Here is a 24,419-nt window from a genome sequence, read left to right as displayed (position 1 = left end):
GACTCCCTGATTACCCCAGCAGGTATCCCAGTCACTTTGGAAGCACAGAACTCAGTCCTCAGAGACAAGTGAGGGGGAAACATGCATGCATGCACGCACACAGTGTCTGGTACTTCTGCAAAACACAGCTGTTCCACGGGGAACTTACCCCTGCTTGGTTGGAGGCCAGAGAGCAGGGGCCAGGGGATGAGCCCAGCACCCACTGCCAGCTCTGTTCACACAGGAGACTCCTGCAGGGCCCTCGGCCTCCTATCTTCCCCCTTCGCAGCCCAGAGAGGACTCAGCAGTACCGCACGGGGGTTTATTCCAGTCACAGCTTCCAGAGAAACGCAACAATAAATTACATCATTAAATAAACTCCCTGCTGGACCATGTCCCCTTCTGCCCCTTCCTCCTTTCCACATCTTCTCCTAGGACCCTGTGGGGACTCAGCCATGCCCACCCTCTGCGTTAGCGGGAATGGGGGATGAGATTTACTGGGTCCCCACCCTGGTCCTCAGCCCCCTTGCACTCATTTGCTTGACCTTGACAGCTGGGCAGCTGCTAGTCAGCTGTCTCTTGGGGTGGGGCGGGAGGGCAAGGAGAGGGCAGCAGCCTCCCCACACCAGGCCTGTGTCGCTAGAGGTGTGTGGGGTTCTCCAGAGAGGGGTCCGTCTTAGTCATATGTAAGACCACGGTGGGGGCCTTATAGTGGCAGTGAGTGCCACGGCCATAGCCCCCGGGGGCCCGGCAGGCCTTTGCTCGGGCCCGGCCAGCTGCCATCTTTCGGTGGCACAGGCTCTGCCAGGTCTGGAAAGTCTTGGAGCTCCATACCCAGACGCCACTGGTGATGCCCACCACTAGTGACATGAAGATTTTGAGCATAAAAACTGCCACAGTGGGCACTGAGCCCCCTGGCAGTGAGCAGTCCCTTCGGCCTCCGGGCATGGTGGCCGCCGTGCATGGCTGCTCTGTGGCCCGAAGGCGCCAGAAGTCCATGTTGAGGCGTTCATAGACGTAGCACACAATGACGCAGGTGGCAGGCACCGTGTAGAGGATGGAGAAAACCCCAATCTTGACCATGAGCTTCTCCAGCTTCTCCGTGTTGGTGCCTCCCGTCTTCATGATCTTGCGGATGTGGAAGAGGGCCACGAAGCCGGTCAGGAGGAAGCTGGTGCCCAGCACTAGATAGCAGGAGAGGGGCACCAGCACGAATCCCGTGAGCGCCGCGGCATCCATGCTGGCCACGTAGCAGAGTCCAGTCAGCTCGTCCCCCGCCACCTTGCGCAGCGTCAGGATAACGATGGTTTTGAGCGCTGGCAGGCCCCAGGCTGCCATGTGGAAGTAGCTGCCGTGGGCCTCGATGGCCTCGTGGCCCCATTTCTTGCTGGCTGCCAGGAACCAGGTGAGCGTCAGGACCACCCACCAGAGCGAGCTGGCCATGCCGAAGTAGTAGAGCAGCAGGAAGACGAGCGTGCAGCCCGTGTTCTCCAGACCCTCCTGGATCACGTAGAGCGTGCCCGCCTCCTGGTCACAGGCCACGCTCTGGGCTCCGGCCACAGCGCGGATGAGGAAGGCCAGCGAGTAGACGTTGTAACACATGGAGAGGAAGATGATGGGGCGCTCGGGGTACTGGAAGCGGTGAGGCTCCAGCAGGAAGGTGAGCACGGTGAAGGCCGTGGAGAAGAAGCACAGCGCTGACCACACCGCCATCCAGACGAGCGCGAAGTCCTTGTCGCGCCGCGACCAGAACACCTCGACCCCCGGGCCGCAGCGCGGCGCGCACGAGCGGCTCTTCTCCACGTACTGGAACTTCTCGGGGTTCTCGCAGGTGCCGCCGCTGCCCGGGCCCGGGCCTGGGTCTCCGGGGGGCCGCGCGGGCCGCGGCGCCACGGGCAGCATGCCCAGGCCCTTGTGGGGCTCGGCGGGGCCGGCCGTGGCGTTCTCGGGCGCCTCCATGCAGAGCGCATGAGGGTCGTTGCGCGTGGGCAGCCGGGCACAGTCGAGCGAGTCAGGCCAGCCGAAGTTGAACTGCTCCATGATGGGCGCGCAGCGCAGGCGCGCCTGCTCGCACATGGGCCGGCAGGCGGGGATGGGCGTCGAGACCTGGTCGGTGCACATGGGCGCGTAGAGCGAGCACAGGAAGAAGCGCAGGTGGCTGTGGCAGCCGTACTGCACGAGCGGCGCGAACTCGGCCAGCTCGGCGGCCGCCTCGTCCTGCGACGTGTGGCCCAGCAGGTTGGGCATGCGGGTCAGGTTGTAGCCGATGCCGCGGCACATGTGGATCTCCACCGCCTGGCACGGGGCCGGCCCGCGCCCGCGCTCCGGGTCGAAGCGGCCGATCTCCAGCGCCGCGCCGCCCGCCGCCAGAAGCTGCCACAGCAGCAGCGCCCGGCTGAGCGGCGGCACGGCCATCCCGGGCGGCTCCGGCCGAGGGCGGGAGCGCGGCCCCGGCTCACTCGGGCCGCGCCGTCCCGCACCCCTGTACCTGCCCGCCACGTCGCGGGGCGCGGGCCATCGCCCAGCCGCCCACGTGTGTCCGGGAGACGCCGGACGCCCTGGGCAGCGCGCGGGCAGCCGCCCGAAGGACTGGAGGCGCCAAGCCCGCCGAGCCGCCACCGCCGCTACCACTCGAGCCGCCGCGGAGCCAGAGCCGGCGCAGCCTCCCGGGGCCGCCGTTACAAGCCCCGGGGGCGGGGCTCCGGTAGGGCACGCCCAGGGGCGGGGCCTCCGTGCGTCGGACTCGCCCCTGCCGGGCTTTAAAGGCGCCGCACCCGGGCGCCCGTGGCGGGCGCGGTCCGGCGGGGTGGGGTGTACGGGCGGCATCGTCTGCCTGCTCACCTTCTTTTTCCACTCGGTTTTTCTCCTTCCCTTGCTGCGCAAACTCGCCCCGCGACGGGACAGTCTGCGGAAAGATTCCCCTGCCCATACCCCATATTGGGTTGACTCTTTTTTACCCCAGGTGGGAAGACCATTTCTTAGACCGCCACTCGTGGAAAGGCTCGGCCTTGTACTCAGTGACAGTTCAAGGGGAGCCTCTGCCTCTTCACTGGTTGTATGTGACATTGGGCTCTTCTCTCTGAGCCCCAGTTTCCTTTTCTGTAAAGCAGGAAGATGATCTTACTGTTGAAATTAATGACTCACGTGTTACACACCTGCTTCTGATCCATTGTGCTGCACACTTGACCTCATCGTATTTTCTCAGCAATTCGGGAATGCTCCCCATCCCCATTTCACAGGTGGGGAAACTGAGGCTCAGAGAAGAGTGACATACCCAAGGGCATAGAGCTACTAAGTGCTCCATTTACCATTGTCTGACTCCAGACCCCATACTCATTTCACAAGGCCACCGTGATCCTTCGGGAGGGGTGTTATCACCCCATCACTCTGTCTAGGGTGCCCCCCTGGGACCTGCTTAGAAAGTATAATGGTTCCTGGGTAGCTCTGTGGGTGAAACCCAAGTGCCACCTGTAGGCCACGCAGGGGGCCCTGTTCTAGGACCCGTTAGAGACTGACATTCCCCTTCTCTCCCTCAGCTGTTCCTGCCTCCTTGGCTTAGGAACACTTGGAGGACTCAGACTGAGACTCCACGTGAACGCTCAGCACAGGGCCAGGCACCCTAGTAGCTGCTCAAGAAGCTTAGCAAATGAATTAGTGTCCTAGAACTTCAGAGAGGCTAGGAAACTAGTGGAACTACTGTGAGGACCTGTCAGCCAAGTGGGCCCTGGGCCAGGCATTTTACAGTGACCCCGGTAACAGTCCTACAAGGAAGCCTGTACCCATTTTGCAGATGAGAAATTGAGGCTCAGAAAACTCAAGGTATTTGCCCAGGATTACAGTGCTCATAAGGGTTGGGGTTGACATTCAGGCTCTTCCACTTTGTGAGGCTGCCTTTCACAGTCACCAGAGGAAGGGCTCCTGACCAACTAGTTCAGCTTGGTCAACACCTGCCTGTTGTAGAGCCTGGCATGTGGTGGGGACTCAGGAAGGAACTGGAGCAGTAGAGGTGGCTATGGTGAGAAAATGGGACCATCATTTCCCACACATCCTGTCATTAGTGCTCAGCTCCCCTCAGAACTGTGCTGGAGCTGGGAGGGGACAAGGAGAGGGAGATGCTGTCACCAGCATGCACCCAGCCCCTCAGTCTTCGAGAAGACCTGGGGGATTGGCCATCTGTGGAGATGCAGCTAGCCTGTGCCCAGTTCATAGTACACACTTGGCCCACAAGAGCCATGAGAGGTGCTGCTACAAGACCCTGAACTTCTCAAGGACACGAGGCAGGAGCATGGTACCTTTGAACAAAGAACCCAGCTTTGATGGAGATTCTCTAAATGTCAGCGGCAGCTTCCCATTGCCCAGCGTGAAGCTCCTGCTCCCGGGGATGGCAGCGGAAGCCTTTCCAGGCAGAGGCCCTCACCCACCTGTTCATGTCCTGCCAGGCCCCACACCTGCCCTCACTGCTCCTCAGAAACACCCTGCAAAGTCATCCCTCTGAGCCTTTGCCTGGGCTGTTTCCCCAGCCCAGAGGCCGTTCTCCTCTTCTGTTCCGTGTAGCACACAGGACTCAGGAGCGGCTCTGGGACAAGGCTGGAGGCTGTGCTGTGTGGGCCCAGAGTCCTTGTCCACCCTTCCTCCCAGTATACTGTGAGCCCTCCATCCGTCCCTTCCCTCCGCCCCAATCCCCACAGCTGCCCAAGGGCCATGGGGACATTATTTCTGTGTTTGTGGCCCCGAGAGACATTGGCACATGGACACACGGACGGTAGTGAGGCCTGGCTCTGCCCCAGGCCCGCGGCAGGGTGTCTGTGGGAGGCGGGGCTCTGGCGCTGCCCCCTCTGCTGGCAGCCAGACTGCTGGGGACGTCCCGCTGCTGGGACTGGCCTAGGAGCCAGGTTTTGCGGCCCCCGCCCCCCGCCAGGGTGGAAAGGAGTCGGGGGGCCCTCCTTCTGGCAGCCGTGGTGCAGAGGGCGCCCCAGGGGCCATGGGATGCCAGGCCTGTCACCATGGCAACAGCCGCTCCCGGGAAGCCAGAGGTGGGGGGTGGAACGGCCCCGCCCCCGTGCAGATGCTGCCTGGGAGAGAAGAGGCCTCTTGGGCTGCCTGCCCACCCACCCAGCCTCGTTACTCGATCCCCCTCTTTACAAAGGCGGAACAATACCCGAGGCACTCACTGAAAGGGAGACTATGAGGAGGACCGGAGGGGACGGGAGGAGGGCTGTCACTGTCAATGCCCATCCCCAGTCCTGCTCCCCTGGGCAGCGGGCCGGGTGGCGAGGTGGGAGCGGAGCCCCTCTCAACTCCTCCCTTCCTGGGGGCCTTGGCTGGGGGTCAACAGTTTGTCCCTGCACATGTGGGACCTGTGGAACCCTCCTGACCTGTGTCCCCCCTCCCCGCCCTCCTAGAGACCCTTCTTACCGCACCCTCACAGACTGCAACCACCACTTACCCCCCACCGGACCCAAGCAGTCCCCTCCAGGGTCAGCCCCTCCCTCCCTTCCCTCCCTAACTCCGCTGTGGTATTGCTCCTTGGTGCTCCTCGGTGTCTTAGTGCCTGGCCTGGAGTAGCTCCCATAGATGTTTGTTGTGGGAACAGAATGTCGGTATAAGAAGGGGGCCATAGATCCTTCTGGAAGAAGCTGAATGCAAGTGGGGCCTGAGGTTGGGTAAATGGTTTTGATTGGACTCTGGCAGACAGAGGTGTCCATGTGAATAAGCAGGGACCAGAAGGTCCTGCACCTCCTCCAGGTCCTGGGGACCCCCCTCAGGAGAAGCTGTTGGGGGTAATGGAGACCCAGCGGGTTCATGGATACATTTGCTCCCTGGGATGGGGCAGATGGGAAGTTGAGTGTGTCCTCGTGGAGGTGGCACTCACATGTGTATGGCTGTGGGTGTGTCGTTATTCTTCTGTGCACACACATACCTGGGTTCAAAGCACTGGCCAGGTAATACTCCCTGGTGGGGTTCAGAGGATGCTCTCACCTCTTGCAGCTTGAAACTCTCATTCTGATTCAGTTTCCCTTTACGGAGATGTCAAGAGCTGGACTAGAATGTTAGTTCCATTCTTACTGAAGTAGCATTTAAAAAATTCCTTATTAGGGCTTTGATAATTTTCACAAGTAATTCAATATTGGAGGTGAGCAGAGAAATAAAATAATCGCCTCTACCTCCCCTGAGGTAACCAGTATTAAGAGTTCAGGCATCTCTTTTGATACTTCTTTCTAGACTTCACAAATGTATATACACATGTAGTTCAGTCTTTTCATTCTTGTACTAAAATGGAATTAATATTGTATACATTACAGTGCTTTCTTCTCACCTAAAAATCAATCATAGAAGATGCATGGATATATGTTACAAATAATAATAGTAAAAATTTAATGGTAGAGTCTAGGTGGTGAGTATTTGGGGTGCTAACTATAAATTTTGTCCAACTCTTTTGTATATTTTTTAATTTTTATAATAAAATATTTGAAAAGATCTATTACGAATGTCTTCCATGTCAAAACACAAGAATGAAACTGTTTCAATAGCCACTTTGATTTCCACAGTGTGGATTTTTTTTATAAATTATTCAGTTAATCCCCTGTGGATAGACATTTAGCTCATTTCTGATATGGCTTACATTACACACAGATACATGGATATATGCATCTATATTCAGGGTCAGCAAACTGTGGCTCACAGGCCAGATCTGGCTGGCTGCCTGTTTTTGTAAATAAAGTTTTATTGGAACACATCCATACTCATCGGTTTACATATAATCTATGGTTGATTTCAGGCTACAATGGCAGAATTGAAAAGTTGTGACAGAGACCATATGGCCTGTGAAGCCAAAAATATTTACTCTCTTTGCAGAAAAAGTTTGCTTGCTCCTAAATGTACTTGTGCTTTTATTTCTATAGCATAGAGTTTGAGAACTTGGATTGCTATGTCAATGGGTTTGTGAATTTTTTTACAGCATTACTGAGGTACATCATTATTATTATTATTATTATTATTATTTTTTTTTTAAAGATGACCGGTAAGGGGATCTCAACCCTTGACTTGGTGTTGTCAGCACCACGCTCAGCCAGTGAGCAACCGGCCATCCCTATATGGGATCCGAACCTGTGGCCTTGGTGTTATCAGCACCGCACTCTCCCGAGTGAGCCACGGGCTGGCCCCTGAGGTACATTGTTGATGTTATACAGTAAGCTGCACATATTTAAAATATAAATTTGATGAGTTTTGACATATGAATATACTTCTGGTATCATCACCACAATCAATCCTCTCGATAATGAATATCTGGTAGTAAAAATGCAAATATCTTACTGGGAAGTAGCACATTAAAATGTTAATAACTGGTACATATAGTATGAAATGAGCTTAACAATAATTGCCATTTATTAAGTATTAATTTGCATCTCATTTAATCCTCATAATACCTTAGGATGTGTTTTTATTTATTTCAATTTTCAGAGGAGGAAACTGAGGCTTAGAGAGAATTGAAGTTATAGTGCCAGGATTTAAAAAAAAGAAAACAGACAAGGAATATATTCATCACCCCAAAAATCTTCTCGTGCCCTCTCTCCCCTCCCCACACCTGTAGTCAGGCAACCACTGAACTGCTCTCTGTCTCTATGGGCTAGTTTGCATTTGTTTCCTATAAGTGAAATGTTAATGTGAATTTTTTGTGAATTTTTAATAGGAGACATTAGCTGAGCAATTGCCAGGCACTGGCTCCTTTGTGCCTTGCAGCACAGCTGGGCTGGATGCTGGGGACACAAGATGAACAAGAAGTGGCAGGCAGAATAGTGAGCACTATGGTGTCAGCTGACGTCTGTGGTTAGAGAGGGAAGCCCGGGCAGGAGGGCAGTGGGAGAAGGTGACGACCTGAACTGAGTCTCAAAGCCAAGCGGGAGGCAGGAAGAAGGCAGGGAAGGGCCTTCTAGACAGAGGGACCAGCCTTTGCAAAGGCGTTGGCAAGTAAAGGAAGCGGCCAGCAAGGGCTCCTGGTGGGGTCTGGAAAGCCGAGATTTACCCTCCGGAGATGGGGAGCTACAGAAGGTTTTAAGGGAGGGAGTGCTTTATATGGTGTGTACAGAGTGCTGTTGGGGACAAAGGACAAGTACCGGCCCTGGTGGGTGCAGTCGGGGAACAGAAGAGGGGACGAGTCCTGGAGGGAGGGCATTCCAGGGAAGCGCAGCGAGGCGCAGGGCTGTCCGCGGAGGGGCTCGGGGGCTGCGGGAGAGGCGCGGGCCGCGCGGCCAGGGGCGGTCCCGGGCGGTCCCGCTCGCTCGTGGCCGGGGCAGGCGGGCGGCGCCGGCCGCCGCTGAAAGCCGCTTTTGTGGGGCAGAGCGAGCTCCTGTTTCGTTGACGTTGGAACCTGCTGCTTATTTATCCAACTCGAAGGGAAATTCAGCAGCGGCCGAGGGGGAAAAAATAACCTCAGCTGCCGAGCGAGCGAGGAGGAAAGAGGCCCTGGCCGCCCGCCGCCTTCCCGAGGCCCTGCCCAGCCGGAGAGGGGCCTGCAGGGCGCGCGTGGAGACCCAGCCCCGGCCCAGCTGCCTCCTGGGCCAGCAGGCCTCGCTCACCAGCCCTTGCCTGGGGGAGGCTCCAGGGCCGATGGTCCCCAGGGCCTTCTGGAGCCGTTCTCTGCCCGGCCCAGCCCCAGCCTGGCTGCTGCAGCCAACGTAGGACCCTGGCGCTCGGCCACACTGGCCTCTCAAGGTGTGAGGGCAGAGGCCCAACAAGGCCTGTAAGGTGGTGTGACCTTTACCCGCTGCAGAGGTGTCCTCCCTCAGCCAGGGGCGGCCAGGGGCAGGAAAGGGCGTAGGCCCCCAGCTCCCTCCCTCCCTGCCCCAGGCCTTCTGGGGTGGAGGGGCCAGATGGGGATCAGCCCTGATCAGAGGGCAGACAGCCTTGGCCGTGCCCATCACCGTGCCCTGCTGTGTCAGCCCAGCAGGGCCTGGTCAAGGGCTCCTCTCCTCATTGCCCTCACTTTGTCCCCTGACTTGTGGCCGGGGTGGGAGGGCATCTCCAGGGTTGGTGCGGCTCCTGCCCCACCTCCAGCTTCTCCCAAGCTGGTCTCAGTGGATATGGGTACACACTGTGTCCAAGGCTCCCTGCGTGGCCTCCGAGCAGCCGGCCCTTCTCCTATCACTAGCAAATCCAACCTCCCACTGGCTCCCCTCAGATGCCTGCTTTTCTCTCAGCTCATCTGCATTCACCCTTGCCCGTACTCCAGTCCCCTCGACATCAAGCTGGACCCAAGCATGGCAGTCCTCTCTCCAAGGGGCCTGCACATGCCCCAGCTGCCTCTGCCCCAGGATTCCTTCCCCAGTCAGTCTTTAGGACTCACTTGCACCATCACCTCCTCCCAGGCACACCTCAGCTTGGGTTTAGCCCAACCTCTGCCCCGACCTAACCCACTCTGTCATAGCTTTCTGCCTCTGTTTAGGATTCCCTGCTGCCCTGTCACCCCCACCCCCATGCCACACCCAAGGCCAGGGCCCCCCAGACCAGGGCTCCATAAACATCTGTTGAATAGAGTTCTCCAAAAATGAGAGTTGGACACCTCGAGAGGAAAAGATGCTCTCTGTGGTCCTGGATCTGCTAACTTCATGGCCATGTGGGGTTCTGTGGTCGACCCCGCCTCTTCTTGGACTGCTCCTTTTCGTCCCTTTTCTTGCCTGCTTTCCCCCATGTACCTATGAGGGGAGCTCCGTGCCACGAGCTGGGGACCCAGAGCAGTGGCCAGGTGGGCATTGGCTGGCCTGGGGGTCATGGCCGGGCCCAGCGGCCTTTCCCAGGGCCTTGCAGACCTTGAAAGGTGGCTCCTGAAATCCCAACAGAACTGGATGCTTTTTCAGTGGCTTAGCTCTCTCATCTCCTGGCCCTTCTTAGTTTCTCTCCAAAGTCTGTTCCAGCTCTGACTTCTCTCCCTACAGAGCTGCTACTTCAACCCTTTTGAATGACAACCTGCCAACAGTCCCTGTGCCTTGTAAGGCCCTTTCAAACCCATGACCTTGTTTGCCCCCATGATACAGATGAGAAAACTGAGTCTTGAGGAGGCTGAGAGGAGGAACTGGAACCAAGGTCTCCTGACCTCAGACCAGTGCTATGCGTACATCTCTGCCTTGGCCTCCTCTCTTTAGTCACCAGACAGGGCCACTTGCCCTCCCGCTTCCATGACCAGTCAGCATGTCTGAATCCTCACTCCTCTGTCTCGCCCAAAGGGCTACAGCACTCCCCAGGCAGGGCGCCTGTCCATCCATCTGTCCATCCATCTTGGCTGCTCATGGGTGTTTGTGGGGGGGGGTGTGGAGGGGACAGCAGTCCCACTCCCCAACACCCATATGTCTTTCTCTGTCACTTGTATCATCATCATCTCCTCAAGCACCCTAGCAGGAGAAATCTCAGGTGTACCGAGGCGTTGGGGCCTTGGGAAGCAATGTCACACAATGGGTAAGAGCAGTTTCCGGAGCCAGCTGCCCCGATTGAAAAGATGTGTCATCTTGGACAACTGCTCAGTCTTCTCTATGCTTTAGTTTCTCAGCTGTAAAAGGAATCCTCCGGTGGCGGCCAGTGTTATAGGATTGCTGAGAGGGTTTGATGACACGCAGGTATTGGCCTTAGCACATTGCCCGGGGGAGAGGGGACTGCACACACGAGTGACCTCACAATTACCATCAGATCATGTGGAACTTTCCCTCCGTTCCCCGCCGGCTTTCTGTCCTCCTCAGACCCCGCACCCCTACATACATTCTCCATTCAGTCTCTCCAGGACTCTGGGGTAAACTGATGTTACAAGTTGTCATTGGAAGCCCCGTTATCATCACAGCCTCACTTCTACTTTCATGGGACTTAGGCACCTTTGTCTTCCTGGGCCTCTTTCCATGAAAAGAAATATTAAAAATTATATTTTATGACTGCATTGGTAAAAGGTGAATATATTAATATTATATGTGAAAACATTTTTGGCCTAAAAGTTAATTTTTTTTCTTTCTGATTTTAATAGAAAGGAGAGCCTGTTGGTGGGCTCTGGGCTCTGGGCATAGTGTCCACTGTGCTGATGGCCAGGTGGGCCGTGGTTGTCGTCTGGCCCAGCTTCACTTCCTGCTGTGGAGCGTGCATGTCCCTGGGCAGGGCACACATGGCAGGGGCTGCAGTCCTGCTCCTGTCTGGAATCCTCTGCCTTCTGTCCTGCGTCGGGCAAAGAAAGCTTCCTCCTGTAAAAGTGGGAGGCTTGGCCCACGAGAGCCCTCTCTTTTTATAGAGAAGGAAATATACGTGTAATTTATAATCACATATATTTTAAAATAACAAGCATTATGCTCTGTGCAAACTTTAAACTATACATGAGTTTAAATAATAAAAGGTGAAAATCCACACTCTTCGCACCCCCATTTCCCACCTCTCTGGAAGGGATCCCTGTTGGCAGCTGGGGGCTTTCCCCCCTCGCCCCCCGCCCCGGACCCTACAGAAATGGATTCATAGACCTACGTAACAAATGAATGAAAGGTGCTTTTATTTATAATTAACTTTTCAATGAAAGTAATACATGCATATAATTTCTTTTTTTTTTTAAGTATAACATTAAAATTCACAAATCTCAAGTGTTCAGCTTGATGAATTATTAACAAAGTGAACACACTGTGTAATGACCTCCCCATCAAGACACAGAGTATGCCTGTCACCCCATAAGGCTCCTTCGTGCCCCTTTCTGGCCAACACCGTCAGGCATTCCACGGTCCTCACTGCCACCGTCCTGGCTTCACTGTGCTGTTCCTGAATGTCGTGTAAATGGAATCACACGGTATTTCCTCTTTTGTCTCTGGCGTCTTTTGCTCAGCATTTTCTCTGTCACCCACATGGTTGCGAACATCTACAGTTCCTTCACTCTCCTTGCTGGGTAGTATTCCACCGTGTGGACTCAGCCCGGTTTATTACATGCTCTCCTGTGGATGGACATCTGGGCTGTTTTCAGTTTGGGGCTTTTATGAACAAGGCTACTATGAACTTTCGTGAACTTGTGTTTTGGTAGACGTGTCTGTTGGGTATGAACACAGGAGTGGATTATTGGGTCATGGGACGTGGAAAGAGCTTTACGGACAAGGGTGTGGCTCTGTCACAACTTGGTCTCTTGTACTTCCCCTTCTCCAACTTCGGAATGTAGTGACATCACAATATTGAATAATTAGTATTTTACAATGTTATGGCAAGAGCGGCCCTCCTGAGGCAAGCAGGTTCTTACATGTCTTTTATCACATAACTTTTACTTCTTCTGAACTTAACCACTGTCATGTTACCCTCTGAGCAACCCCCTCTCCCACTGGCTTAGTTTTTTATGGATTTAGTGTTAATTCTTCTCAAATGCTCCAAGCAAAATTGCCTAAGGCCCATGAAAGTGCAAAAGCAGCCCTGATGACAACGGGCTTGAAATGACAACTTGTGGCGTTGGTTTTCCCCAGAAAGCCCCTCTCAGACACATCCGAAAATCTTCTCCCCAGCGCTGGGCGTAGCTGTGATCCTGGGGGTTCCCTTTGCCTCTCTCCTGTGCCGGATTCCCGTTTCCTGAATCTTCCAGCTTCCTCTTTTTTGGTTATCGCCTCATTTTAGAGAAGCCTATTCTCCAGTAGCTTCTGAGAAAATGCACGGGAGATCATATTTTTGAGACCATGAATGTCTGAGAAAAATCTTTGTCCCACACTCACATGCAATTCATGACTTGTCTGGGAATGGAACCCTGGGATGGAATCTTTCTCTCTCAGAATTTGAAGGCTTTAGGGCCGGCCCATGGCTCACTCAGGAGAACGCGGTGCTGATAACACCAAGACCACGGGTTCGGATCCCTATACAGGGATGGCCGGTTAGCTCACTTGGGAGAGTGTGGTGCTGACAACACCAAGCCAGGGGTTAAGATCCCCTTACTGGTCATTTAAAAACTAAAAAAAGAATTTGAAGGCTTTGGTCCCCATCTCCTAGTTTCCAGTGTCACCCTTGTCCCCACCCCTGCCATTGTGGAAACTTAGATCCTCGTGTTTGTCCTCAGTGTTCTAACCTGGCGGGTCTCTTCGCCTCCAGGATGGTGGATCCCATCAAGCTCTATCAACCTGGACACTGTGTCCTCCAGTTCCAAAATTCTTTATTTCTTTGATAATTTCCTCCCATCTATATTCTCTGCCTTCTCTTTCTTGAATTCCTCTTAGGCCGATGTTGGATCTCCTACACTGATTTCTAATGTCTACATCTTTATCTTTTTAGTTACTTTCTGGAAAATATCTTCATTTTATCTTCCAACCTTGGATTTATTTATTTATTTACTTATTTACGTTTAACGACCATGTTTTTAACTTGCAGGAGGCCTTTTTTTTTGAAAGATAATTTATTACATATACATATATGTGCAGTACAAAGTTGACTTTCAATAGTTGTGTAGAATGTGTGGCGGTAGATCAGGATAGTGAGCTTATTCATCATCACAGTACGTCATCATTCTGTGTGTCCGCTGACCAATTCCTCGTTAGCCCCCTCCCCTCCCCTCCCCTCCCCTGCCCTCCCCTGCCCTCCCCTCCCCTCCCCTGCCCTCCCCTCCCCTCCCCTCCCCTCCCCTCCCCTCCCCTCCCCTGCCTTCCCCTGCCCTCCCCTCCCCTGCCCTCCCCTGCCCTCCCCTCCCCTGCCCTCCCCTGCCCTCCCCTCCCCTGCCCTCCCCTCCCCTGCCCTGCCCTCCCCTCCCCTCCCCTCCCCTCCCCTCTCCTCCTCTCTCCTCCCCTCTCCTCCCCTCTCCTCCCCTCCCCTCCCCTCCCCTCCCCTCCCCTGCCCTCCCTTCCCCTGCCCTCCCCTGCCCTCCCCTGCCCTCCCCTCCCCTCCCCTCCCCTCCCCTGCCCTCCCCTGCCCTCCCCTCCCCTCCCCTGCCCTCCCCTCCCCTCCCCTGCCCTCCCCTGCCCTCCCCTCCCCTGCCCTCCCCTGCACTCCCCTCCCCTCCCCTGTCCTCCCCTCCCCTCCTCTCCCCTGCCCTCCCCTCCCCTCCCCTCCCCTGCCCTCCCCTGCCCTCCCCTCCCCTCCCCTCCCCTCCCCTGCCCTCCCCACCCCTCCCCTCCCCTCCCCTCCCCTGCCCTCCCCTCCCCTCCCCTCCCCTCCCCTCCCCTCCCCTCCCCTGCCCTCCCCTCCCCCTTTCTCTCTTTCTAAAAGTTCAACGTATTATTGTGATTGTTGTTTCTTTCTTTCTCTCTCTTTCTTTATCGTTTATGTGTTTATTTATGAATTCAGCTCCCACTTATGAGTGAGAACATGTGGTATTTCCCTTTCTGGACCTGCATTGTCTCACGTAGCGTCATTTTTTCCAGGCTCATCCATGTTGCTGTGAATGGCAGAATTTCGTTCTTTTTTATGGCTGAGTAGTATTCCATTGAGTATATACATATCATCTTTTCCTTATCCAGTCATCCATTGATGGACATTTAGGTTGGTTCCATGTCTTGGCTATTATAAACAGAGCTGTGATGAACATGGGAGGGCAGGTATCCCTTTGACGTGATTATTTCCATTCCTTGGGTATACACACAGCAGAGGGATTGTGCAGAAGGCCTTTCTTGTCCCCCCCCCGCCATTGTTTTTTCCTTTTTGTAGCAACCTGTTCTGGTAAGTGCATTGAGTAGAATCTACAGAGCAATGAAAATGTGAGAACAACATGATCAAATCATGAAAGAAGTGAAAGAAGCCAGGCCTGGTGAAGACACACCGTCCATTTGTGTAAAGTTTGGAAACAGGCAAAATAAAATTATATGGATATTATGCCCCGCCCCCCATGTCCACATTCAGCCCATCAGTGACGACTGAGCTGCCACCAGAAGCACCCTAGCTCCTGGGATGGGGGAGCCAAAGGCCTCAGCCACGCTCCCCTGAAGTCCACATCCAGCCAAGCCATGACCGAGCCACCACCAGAAGTCCCCTGGGCTCCCCTGCTGGAATGAGGGGGGTGCCATGGGCCTCGACCACACCCCCCTTCCTCTTCCTCCCACCTCATCCTCTCCTCTTCTCTCTTCCCCTCCCCCCAACTGCTCTGCAACAACATCTTAGAATGTAACAAAGAAAAAAATAATAATAAATTTTAAAAAGAGAAAAAAGTCATATGGATATTTGTGATAAATATACATCAGAGAAATGCAAAGAGGTGACCACCCTAATGTTGAGGCCGGCGAGAGAGTTGGTTAGGACTGGTGAGCGGCAGGCAGGGGCTTCTAAGGGTTGGCGATGTTCTACTTCTTGACCAGGTGAGGGTCACATCGGTGTTCACGTAAGTCTTAATTAAATATTTCTGTTTGGTGCACTTTTCTATGTGTTATATTTTACCACTGTATTTAAAAACGAAACGGTGCATAAACTATATGAAGCAAAAAGTGAAGTCCCCATTCCGGAGGTGACTCTGAGGGCAGCCTTATTCCCTCTCCTTCCAGATGTTTTCCTAGGCACTTACAGCTCTACACACGTGTACACATGACAGAGGTGTCTTGGGTTTCCCTGAAATAACATGTATATCATTTCCTCTCAATGGTCTTAGAGCCCTTAAAGCTCAATCTGCTTACGTTTTAGCTGTCGCAGAGACCTTCACGCAGTATCAACACGTCGCAGCTCAACTGATCAGTCACTGCACCTCCTGCACGGGCTGCCATGAGGGCATGTGCAAAGTGCCTGGGGCTGGCCTGGGTGCACCAGGCTTGCTTTGACTAATCATTTACCTCCTTGGTGCCTCAGTTTCCCTATCTGGAAATTCTAGTAGTTGTGAAATGGGATTAATGTGAGGATCAAATGGGTCAATTAAGGAACAGCGGTGTTCCTGATGGTGCCTGGTGCATGTAAGTGCTCAGTGTTTGCTGTCCTGGCAGTAAATGGGCCACACCGCCCATTGCAATAAATACTGCAAATGTGAAGTTTGCTTTCATACCTGCAAAGGCAAGCTCCCTGTCTTTGCTCTTTATTTTGAAAATTGTCTTGGCTCTTCTCACTTTCTCTCCTAGTTGAATTTTGTCATCTAGTCCCATAAGTAACCCTTGTAGAATTAGAGATTAATTTATTGAAGTTATAGATTAATTTGGGGAGAATTGACATCTTTACAACATTGAGCACATCCATCTGAAAGCGAGTCACCTCTCTTCTAATTCAGGTCTTTCCCTCCCTCCCTCCCTCCCGTCCTTTTCCCCTTCCTTCATCCAATATACATTTGATGAACACCTACTATAACCCATGTTTGGGGACACAGAAAAGGAGACAGAGCTGATCCCTGCCGGTGGAGCTGATGGTCAGGGGGACAAACACCAGATAAGACATATGCAACATGATATCAAGCTTTGGGGAAAACGGAGTCAGGGTCGGGGTAGAGAGAGATGTCCTGAGTGTGGGTGGGAAATGGTATTTCAGCAGGGAGGGGCTGTCATGGGAGGAACCAGGCGTCTGCTGTGCACATCTCCTGTCCCAGCTTTTCAGCTCGATTCTGAGGCCCCTCGTACTCTCTTTCAGCTGTGTCTATCCAGAAGCCTCCATGAGTGTTGGGTGGGAGAAATCCCTCTCACTTCTGACCCATCCCCTGGTTCCCTCCCCACACCTAGCCCCTGGGGAACCAAATGCAGCCCGGGGTTCTGGGCCGGGGCCTGGTGGGAGCGGGGGCTGAGGGGTAGGTGGCCTGGACCCCGCAGGGCTTTATCCACAAAGTAGCAGCAAGTCTCTGGAGACCATGAGAGACAGGAATGACGGCATCAGATCTGCATTGACACTCTGGGAACAGGGGGAGGAAGGGTGGGAGGAGGCCGTTGCTGTAAACCAGGCACGGTTGGGGGGACAGGAGTAGAGAGGAGGCGAGTGTACGTCCAGCAGACAGGGATCCGTGTGTGGATGAACGAGTGAACGAATGAATGAATGATCATCTCATATGGACACTAGCCTGTTGGCAAAGAAGAGTCCAGGCCTGGGGAGCGGTCAGCCCTCCCCAAGCCACCCCTAGGACGACATCAAGCCCCAACATCAACCTGGGCCTCGGCAGCCAGGGCAGGCTCTGGCCACAGTACCCTCCAGCCTCCAGCCTCCGGGCTGGGGGTGATGAGCTGCGTGGCCAGAGTTGGGACCCGGGAAGGGCGGCTGAGGGCAGGACGTCCCGTTCCCCCATCGAGGAGTGGGATCTGTCCACTCCCAGGTGGGGCGGGGAGCCGTGGCCCCCTTTCTGCCCCCCCCCGCACAGAAGCCCTTTCAGGGCGGGCTGGCGGGGAGCGCTGGCAGCCCGGGCCCATGCCTCCTTCCTGGCGGCCCCCACGCGGATCCCCCTCTCCGGGCTCCCGCAGGCCCAGGGTGGGGAGCGCGGGCAGGGAGCACAATGTGGCTCCTTGTTCCCAGCCCAGCCTCCTGGAATTGGCCTATTTCCTGCCTGGGCCATGGGGCCTTTTCCAAGGTAAATAAACAAATACAGAGAAGTTGGGGCCTGGGGTGGAAAGGCGGGTGTCGGGGCTTTCCTTCCTCCCCTCCCAACCCCGTAGCCATAGCTGCTGCGTGGCCTCGGGGGCGGAGGCGGGGAGGCTGAACCCTCACCCTGCTCTGCCCAGGGGCTGTGGCGGGCACCCCCACCCGCCCCCCACCCAGGGGCTGCCCCCGGAGAGGAAGCCCAGGAGCCCTGGCAGGAATTCCCAGGCAGGGGGCGAGGGACAGCAGCTGACAGGCGGAAAGCTCCTGGCTCCTGTCCCAGCTGTGCCCCTATCGGGGGGCTGTGCCTGCAGGAAGGAAATGACCCTCCAGCTGCAGACACAGGCTCAGGAGGGCCTGCCTGGCCTCGACAAGTTGCTTTAGCTCTCTGGGCCTTAGTTTCCACAGCTTTGAAATGGGGACATCTCCTTTTCACAAGTCAGTGATGACAATTACAGCGGGCACTTTGGGGGTGGTGGAGGTGGAAAGGTCATCTCCCCCGGGGGGTCTGGAAGGTTCCTCAGGAGGGGCGAGGCGGGGAAGGCTCAAGGCGTCCCTCAGCTTTGATCGTTCCAGGGTATTTGAGCAGGACCGACAGGGAAGGTGGGAGGCCTGGGTCTGAGAATGAAGGAGAATAGGCACTTATTGAACACCTACTATGTGCCGGACACTGCACTAGGCACATTTATAATGCTGCCATCTAATGCTCCATCCCCTTAGCAGTGGGAGAAGCACTGCCTGAGTTTGTAGCTGAGGGTCTGAGCTCAGGACCATGCGTGAAGAGGTGGGGGGTGAACCCGAAGTCCCCACCAGTGATCCCACGCCTGTAGGACACTTTCCACGCCTCTCCCACATTGCGCCATCCAGTAACATGTCCCCTCTCCGCCTTGCTGCCCCTCCCTGCCTCTTTGGCCCCTGCCAGCCCCTCCAACCGTGCACACTCACAGTCCCCCACCACCGGGGTGGCCGGGCTTCTGACGTGAGAGGGGGATATTCTGGGGCAGCAGACACAGGGCCCCTGGCCTCACCTCCTTGCTGAGGACTGCCACCACTTGGAAGATCCTCTTACCTCCTGCATGTCTCCATTCATACCCACCCTCCCAGAAGCTTCCCACGGGATTCATCCTGTCATTTCAAGGTACTGATGAGCCCCATGAGGAACCAGGCAACACCACGATGGAACACAGTGACAAGGTCCCTGCCAGGTGGAACTCACATCTGGAGCCCTCCAAGAGGCATGTGGCTCCTGACCTCAAGTTGCGCATGTTGCTGTGCTGCGTGGGTGGGCCTCGACTTCCCCGTGGCTTTCTAAACGCTTGGAGGGCAGTGCCGTGGTTCCATTTCCATCAGTGACCTCTCTCATGTGCATGCCAGGTTGCCAAGTCATCTCTCTCCTGCCAGCCCTCTGAGTTCTGACAGTTCGGCCCTTGGATTTCTGACATCCCATTGCGTGTCCGACAGATGTGTCCCCAGACATCTCACACATGACTTAGCTGGAACAGAATTCCTGACCCTCCTCCCTGTCTTTATTCCAGGGCCAACACGACATCCAGCTAGTGGTTCATGTCAAGAGACCTGGGAACCCCGCGACTCCCCAATCCCAGCTGATTAGCCAGCAAGGCATCCCTCAGCTGAAGCCCTTTTGTTCATTGCAACCCAACTCCCTTTCTGCTAGTCTGCCCAACTAGTTACTCTGCAAAAACCAGGCAATAAAAAAGACATTTTAGGGACAGATGGATTTTCTCTCTGGCCTGGTGACCTCAACCCAGCCACCTGCGGATATATTTAGAATAGCAGGGCCTAGTCTGAAACCGGGACTGTGTCTGTTCTCAAGATGTGTGGCTCCCTGAGGCCAGACACCAGGTGCCCCCATCAATGTAGGGGGCCGGTCCTCAGGGTGAGGCTCCTCTTCTCTGGGCACAGAGAGAAGGATGAGACAGGGAAGCCACAAACGTCCAGAAGGGATGAGACCCCCGTGGGCTGGAGACCAGAACTCCAAGGGCATCACTGCTGAGGGAACAGCACTGCTGGGACTGCGTCTGCCCAGGGTGAGGCAGCAGAAGGTTCTGGGGAGCAGATTCCTGGTGCGGTCCTCTCCTCCCCGCCCCAGCCCTGACACCCGGGCCTGTCACCCGCAGCCCCTTGTCTGAGGCCCTGGTCTTCTCCGTCCAGAACCTCTTCCCAGAGGCCTCCTGAGGAGATGGCTGAGGCTCCCTCCTCCCAATGCTGTTCCTGGCACAGCCCGGTGTGTGGCCCCCTGACCCTTCCTGAGCTCACTTGAGGGAGAGACAGGGCTCTGAACAGCACTGACAACAGGGGGTGAACCAGAATGGGGACCCACGATGGGGAGCAGCTGGCTGTCTCCAAGGCTTCACAGAGACGATGACGTCTGACGAGTTTTTAAGGGTAAATGGGAGTTTTTCAGGCTGTTGGGTGTGGTGAAGACAGAGTAAGAGACATTCCAGAACAAGAGAAGAACACATGCAGGGACCTGGAGGTGTGAGGGAACATGGCATGTTCTGGGCACCGTGGGTTTGGTGTGTTATTTGTGGTGACGGGAAATAGTAGTGGCTTTGACAGGGAGAGCTTCCCTCCCCTGCCCTCTCCTTTCTCACTCGTGCCAAAGTCCAGAGGCAGGCTGGCGTGGTGGCCCAGCTCCACGGACTCCACAGGGACTCCGGCCCTTTCCCACTCACCACATGCCCCCCCAATATGGGTTTTGACCTTTTGGCCCGAGCTGGCAGCTAGAATCCGGCCATCACACCCACATTCCAGGCAACGGCATGGAAGAAGAGAAGAAGGGGCAGAGGGTATATATGTCAGTGTGTTGACGGCTTTCAGGAGCTGGCAGTGACACTTCTGTTTACAGCCCGTTGGCCGGAATTGGTTCACAACCGTCCTAGCCACAAGGACAACTGAGAGGTCAGGCAGGATGGCCACATGTCCACCTACAGCTCAGGGGTTCAAATATTATGGAAGGAGGGAAGGAAAGAGAATGAGGGAGAGCCAGAGGTCTCTGCCACCCTCAGCGTGTCTGGAGCCAGCTGCAGGGTGGCAGCGAGACCGCGAAGTTGAGGTAGAGTCAGGAAAGGCCACGGAGTGGCACTGGCCCCATGGGCCACAGGACAGCCAGCAGCATTAAGCAGGAGAGTGAACTGCTCAGACTTATTTTGGGGGAGGCTGATGCTGGGGGGGGGCAATCCTGTATGTTGATCTGACCCTTTATAATGTCCTTTTAAGTGGTTACTAGTTCTCCTCACCCCTGTCACCCTTCTTTTCTCTCCCAAAGATGGTGGCCTGAATAGGGGTCAAGAGTGAGGGGTGAAGAGTCCAGCTTCCTGCTCACCTGGCGCCTGCTGGTTTTTGCCAGTCTCCAGGACACGGGCCTCCCTCCTGCCCTCTGCTGAGGTGGCACCTTGCTCACCTTGCTGTCTCTGTGGCTGGCTTTCAACCCAGTAACTCCAGGGGTTGCAGGACCCGCCATGAGGGGCCTTGGAGAGCTTGCACGAAGGTCGTCCCCACTTTAGCACGCTGGCCACCACGTCTGCTCTGATGTGGCAAGGATGGCACAGGCAGCCTTCGAGGGTGTCCCCCACAGTCCTAAGAGGTAGCAGGATGAGAGAACCCTGTCCGGTGGGCCCCTCTCCATGCACCCCTCACAAATGCCACTCCAGGCAGAAGCCCAGATGGGGACACCCAGACCAGGACACCACCGCCTTCCCCTCCCCACAAATCCAGTGTCCAGAAATTGGAGGTTCTTCCTTCTTCTTCTCGTCTGGATTATTTTCCTCATAATAAACTCTATGGAAAACCATCTAGTTTGCCAAGCCTGGACCTTGGTAAGTTACAGGGGAAGAGCCTGGCGTGACGTCCGTTCTTTATCAAGACGGCAAACTCGTATGTTTGAATGTCAGAGTCCACCATTGCCTCTTCTTTCTCTTTGGGTTCCCTCTGGAACAAATTCTGGTCTTCCCCAGGCCCTCAAGGCCAGGAGCATGGCTCAGAAATGCAGAAGAGTAGCAATGCGCATGAATGACAAAAGCGCTGGATGGAGACCTTGTGCCCAGTCTATGCCTCCCCTCCCCTTGCCCCAAAGTATCTCCAGGAAGCCCTGTTATTGTGCAGGGCACAGCTGGAAAGCCAGTTAACTCGATTACTGGTAAGCAAGCTTATTGTTCAGCCAGATCCGCTCCCTTCCTGCACGCACCCCCATGGGAGGAGTGTGCATCCCCCCAACCCCGGTTGCATTGGCCATATGACTGGCTTTGGCCACTGGGCTGTGAGCAGGGCTCTGTAGCATGCTGGTGTGTTTGAGCTGGGCTGTCTGGGCTCCTGCCCTTAGGGACAGAGGCACATGTCCCAACCCCTCCTTGGCCTGCCAAGAGATGTGGGGGACAGTCATGGATCCAGACGGGAGCCAAGCCTGGCTGGCGGCAGAAGCATGAACAAGAAATAAATGCTTGTTAAGTGTCTGGGTTTTCCAGTGGTTTGTTACATAGTATTATTGTGGCAATAGCTGATGAGTACAAGCAGATGAATTCTGAGGTCCTGTGAGCTCTGAGTGTCTATGAGGGACACTTCATCAGCCAGGTTCAAATATCTGCTTCTCTCGACAGAAACCCACATGGAACAGTCCATGAGCAAAGGGAGCCAACTGCCCGGGAGCTACTAAGAAGCAGCCCTTCCTTCCTCCAGGGCAGAGCAGAGGTGGGCACCTGTCACGGCGGGGCTGTGCCCCACTTCACAGGTGAGGGACCAGGGCTCCTGGGAGGAAGAGGATGATGTCAAACGGGGGCTGCCTGCCCTGACAATCTCCCTGGTCAGTCTGGCCTGGCCTGAACTTCACACACATCAGCCCCCAAGGAATGCATATCCATATCCATTTTCAGAAGAAAAAATTGAGGGTCAGAGAATAGTTAAGGGACTTGCTCAAGACGACATAGCTGGTAAGTGGAACAGCCAAGACTGCAGTTCCTGAGGCTGGATCTTTCCATGGCTCAGCCCTGCCTGCCTTTCTGCAGCTGAAGGAAGGAATGGGGGAGGGGCAGGGACCAGTCTGGGGCCCAGTCACCCCTCGGCACAAACCCACAGGCACCCTTTGCTTGGCTACTCTCCAGGAGGGCTGTGGTCAGATGGTTGCGCACTGGGAAAGAGGCAAAGTTTTCTCCCACTGCCCCGCATCTCCTGCCCGTATTCCTCTCCCCTTCCTATTACCCAGACCTGTCCCTTAAAGAATGTGTGAACCCCAAGTTCAAAGCCTCTCTCCTCTTCCCCTCATCAGAGCTGGCTCCCGGACAGCTGTCCCTCCTGAAAGCACACTGAGGCCTGGGACTGAGGAGCACTGGGCCCGGCACGGGGAAGCTACATGGACAGAGGGATCCCCGAGAAGGCCACATGTGCAGGGTGAGGCGGGGAGGGGGGCGGGAGAGAGGCCACGCAGGACAGGGCCTGAGCGTTCTCTCCAAGTGAACATGAGTGTAGGGCCAGGTGTATTTATAACACAGCCCTGAAGGGGACCAGGCCTCACATAAATCACGCTGTTTCCTTGGCAGGAGTAAAAATAGCCACATGGCATCCTGCACACGCTGGTGCATGGAGTGGAGCTGGCCCGGCCAACCCCCAGCCCCCAGTCCCTGCCTTCCGGTCACGCCTCGTTTGATCAGCAGGACCAAGTTTCCATCTCCTCCTCGTCACCAGGCAGCAGGCTTGCTGCCTGGCCCTCACCTCCCAAGAGGGGGTGCTCCCAAACAGCTGCTGGGTCCCATGCACACGTGGCTGAGGAAGGGGGCCAGGCCAAGACTGCTGACTCACAGGGGACAGTATAGACCCTCGGTCAAAGTCCAGGTGGAGAAAGGGCCGGAGCTGGGCAGAGATGAGGAATGGGGGGCTGTGAGGTGGAGGTGGAGGGAGACTTCAGCTGAAAATCCTAAATCAGAGGGCTGGCCCACGGCTCACTCGGGAGAGTGTGGTGCTAATAACACCAAGGCCACGGGTTCGGATCCCTATATAGGAATGGCCGGTTAACTGACTTTGAAGAGCGTGGTGCTGACAACACGAAGTCGAGGGTTAAGATCCCCTTACCGGTCATCTTTTTAATAAACAAAAACAAAAAACCCTAAATCAGCATCCTAGTGCACATTAGGCCTTTCATGATCTGACAGCAGGTGAAACTGAGGCAGAAGGGGAAGGAGGGCCTGAACTAGGGTTGAGCTGGGAGGAGACCCTCAGCCAGTGTCCCTGGCAAGGTGTCTGAGGTCCACAAGGCTGGAGCCCTGGGAGGTGGGAGGCAGGACAGGGTCAAGGCCACCCACCCCTCACTGCCCTCCCTTCTGTCCCTCCCTCTTGGGTCAGTCAGTTTTCCAGCTGTCTCTGGGTCAGCAACTGTGGGAAAAAGTGACCAGCTGGAAAAGTGACCTATTTGGGGCATGATCACACCCTGTCCTGGCTGCCTGGTTGGTTCTCCAATGTCCCAGCCTCTCTGTGGGAAATCCACTCCTGGCTGCAGGGCAGTGGGGCAGCCTTCATGGGAGTGAGGCCCTGGGATCAGGTCTGGGAGGAGCGAATGGGGGTGGAGGACCTGCCATGCACCATTTGTGAGCACATTCACTCAATCTTCACAGTAAACTTCCGCAGCAGCTTTCATACCTAGTTTTTACACACCGGGATTTGAACCCAGGTCTCTCTGACCACAACCCATGGTCTAGATCACGGAGAAAATCTCCAAATTCTTTCTTGTGTCCAAGCTCAGTATTGTCACAGAGCTGCCTTCAGTGTCTCTCTCCCATAATGCCCAGGTTGTGGGCGTCCAGCCTCAGCCAGACCAGGGGGTGGCAGGGTGCCCTCCCCACCCTCCCTGGAGCTTGGCCCTTCTTCCTGGGCAGCAGCCTCTGTTTGGCAGAGCCACCCATGCCCTGGGCGCTGAGGGGAGAGGCTCTTGCTCTGGCAGAGACTGTGGGCACTTAATTCATCTAATTGGACTTGAGCAGTGGTTGTGGGCACACCATGCCCTG

The 24,419-nt window shown here is 55.4% G+C and overlaps 1 protein-coding gene across 1 annotated transcript; it reads right to left on the bottom strand.

Annotated features, from left to right (window-relative positions):
- Positions 1-287: 287 nt before the first annotated feature.
- FZD9 (frizzled class receptor 9) lies at positions 288-2,614 on the bottom strand. The gene has a single exon (XM_063090785.1). It carries the CDS (start codon positions 2,392-2,394, stop codon positions 619-621), a length of 1,776 nt encoding a protein of 591 aa, XP_062946855.1. The 5' UTR covers positions 2,395-2,614; the 3' UTR covers positions 288-618.
- Positions 2,615-24,419: the final 21,805 nt, after the last annotated feature.

Source organism: Cynocephalus volans, chromosome 3 (assembly GCF_027409185.1).
Source record: "Cynocephalus volans isolate mCynVol1 chromosome 3, mCynVol1.pri, whole genome shotgun sequence".
Taxonomy (NCBI): domain Eukaryota; kingdom Metazoa; phylum Chordata; class Mammalia; order Dermoptera; family Cynocephalidae; genus Cynocephalus; species Cynocephalus volans.
Note: the sequence above shows the minus strand (reverse complement) of the source record. Positions and strands in the feature narration are given on the sequence as shown.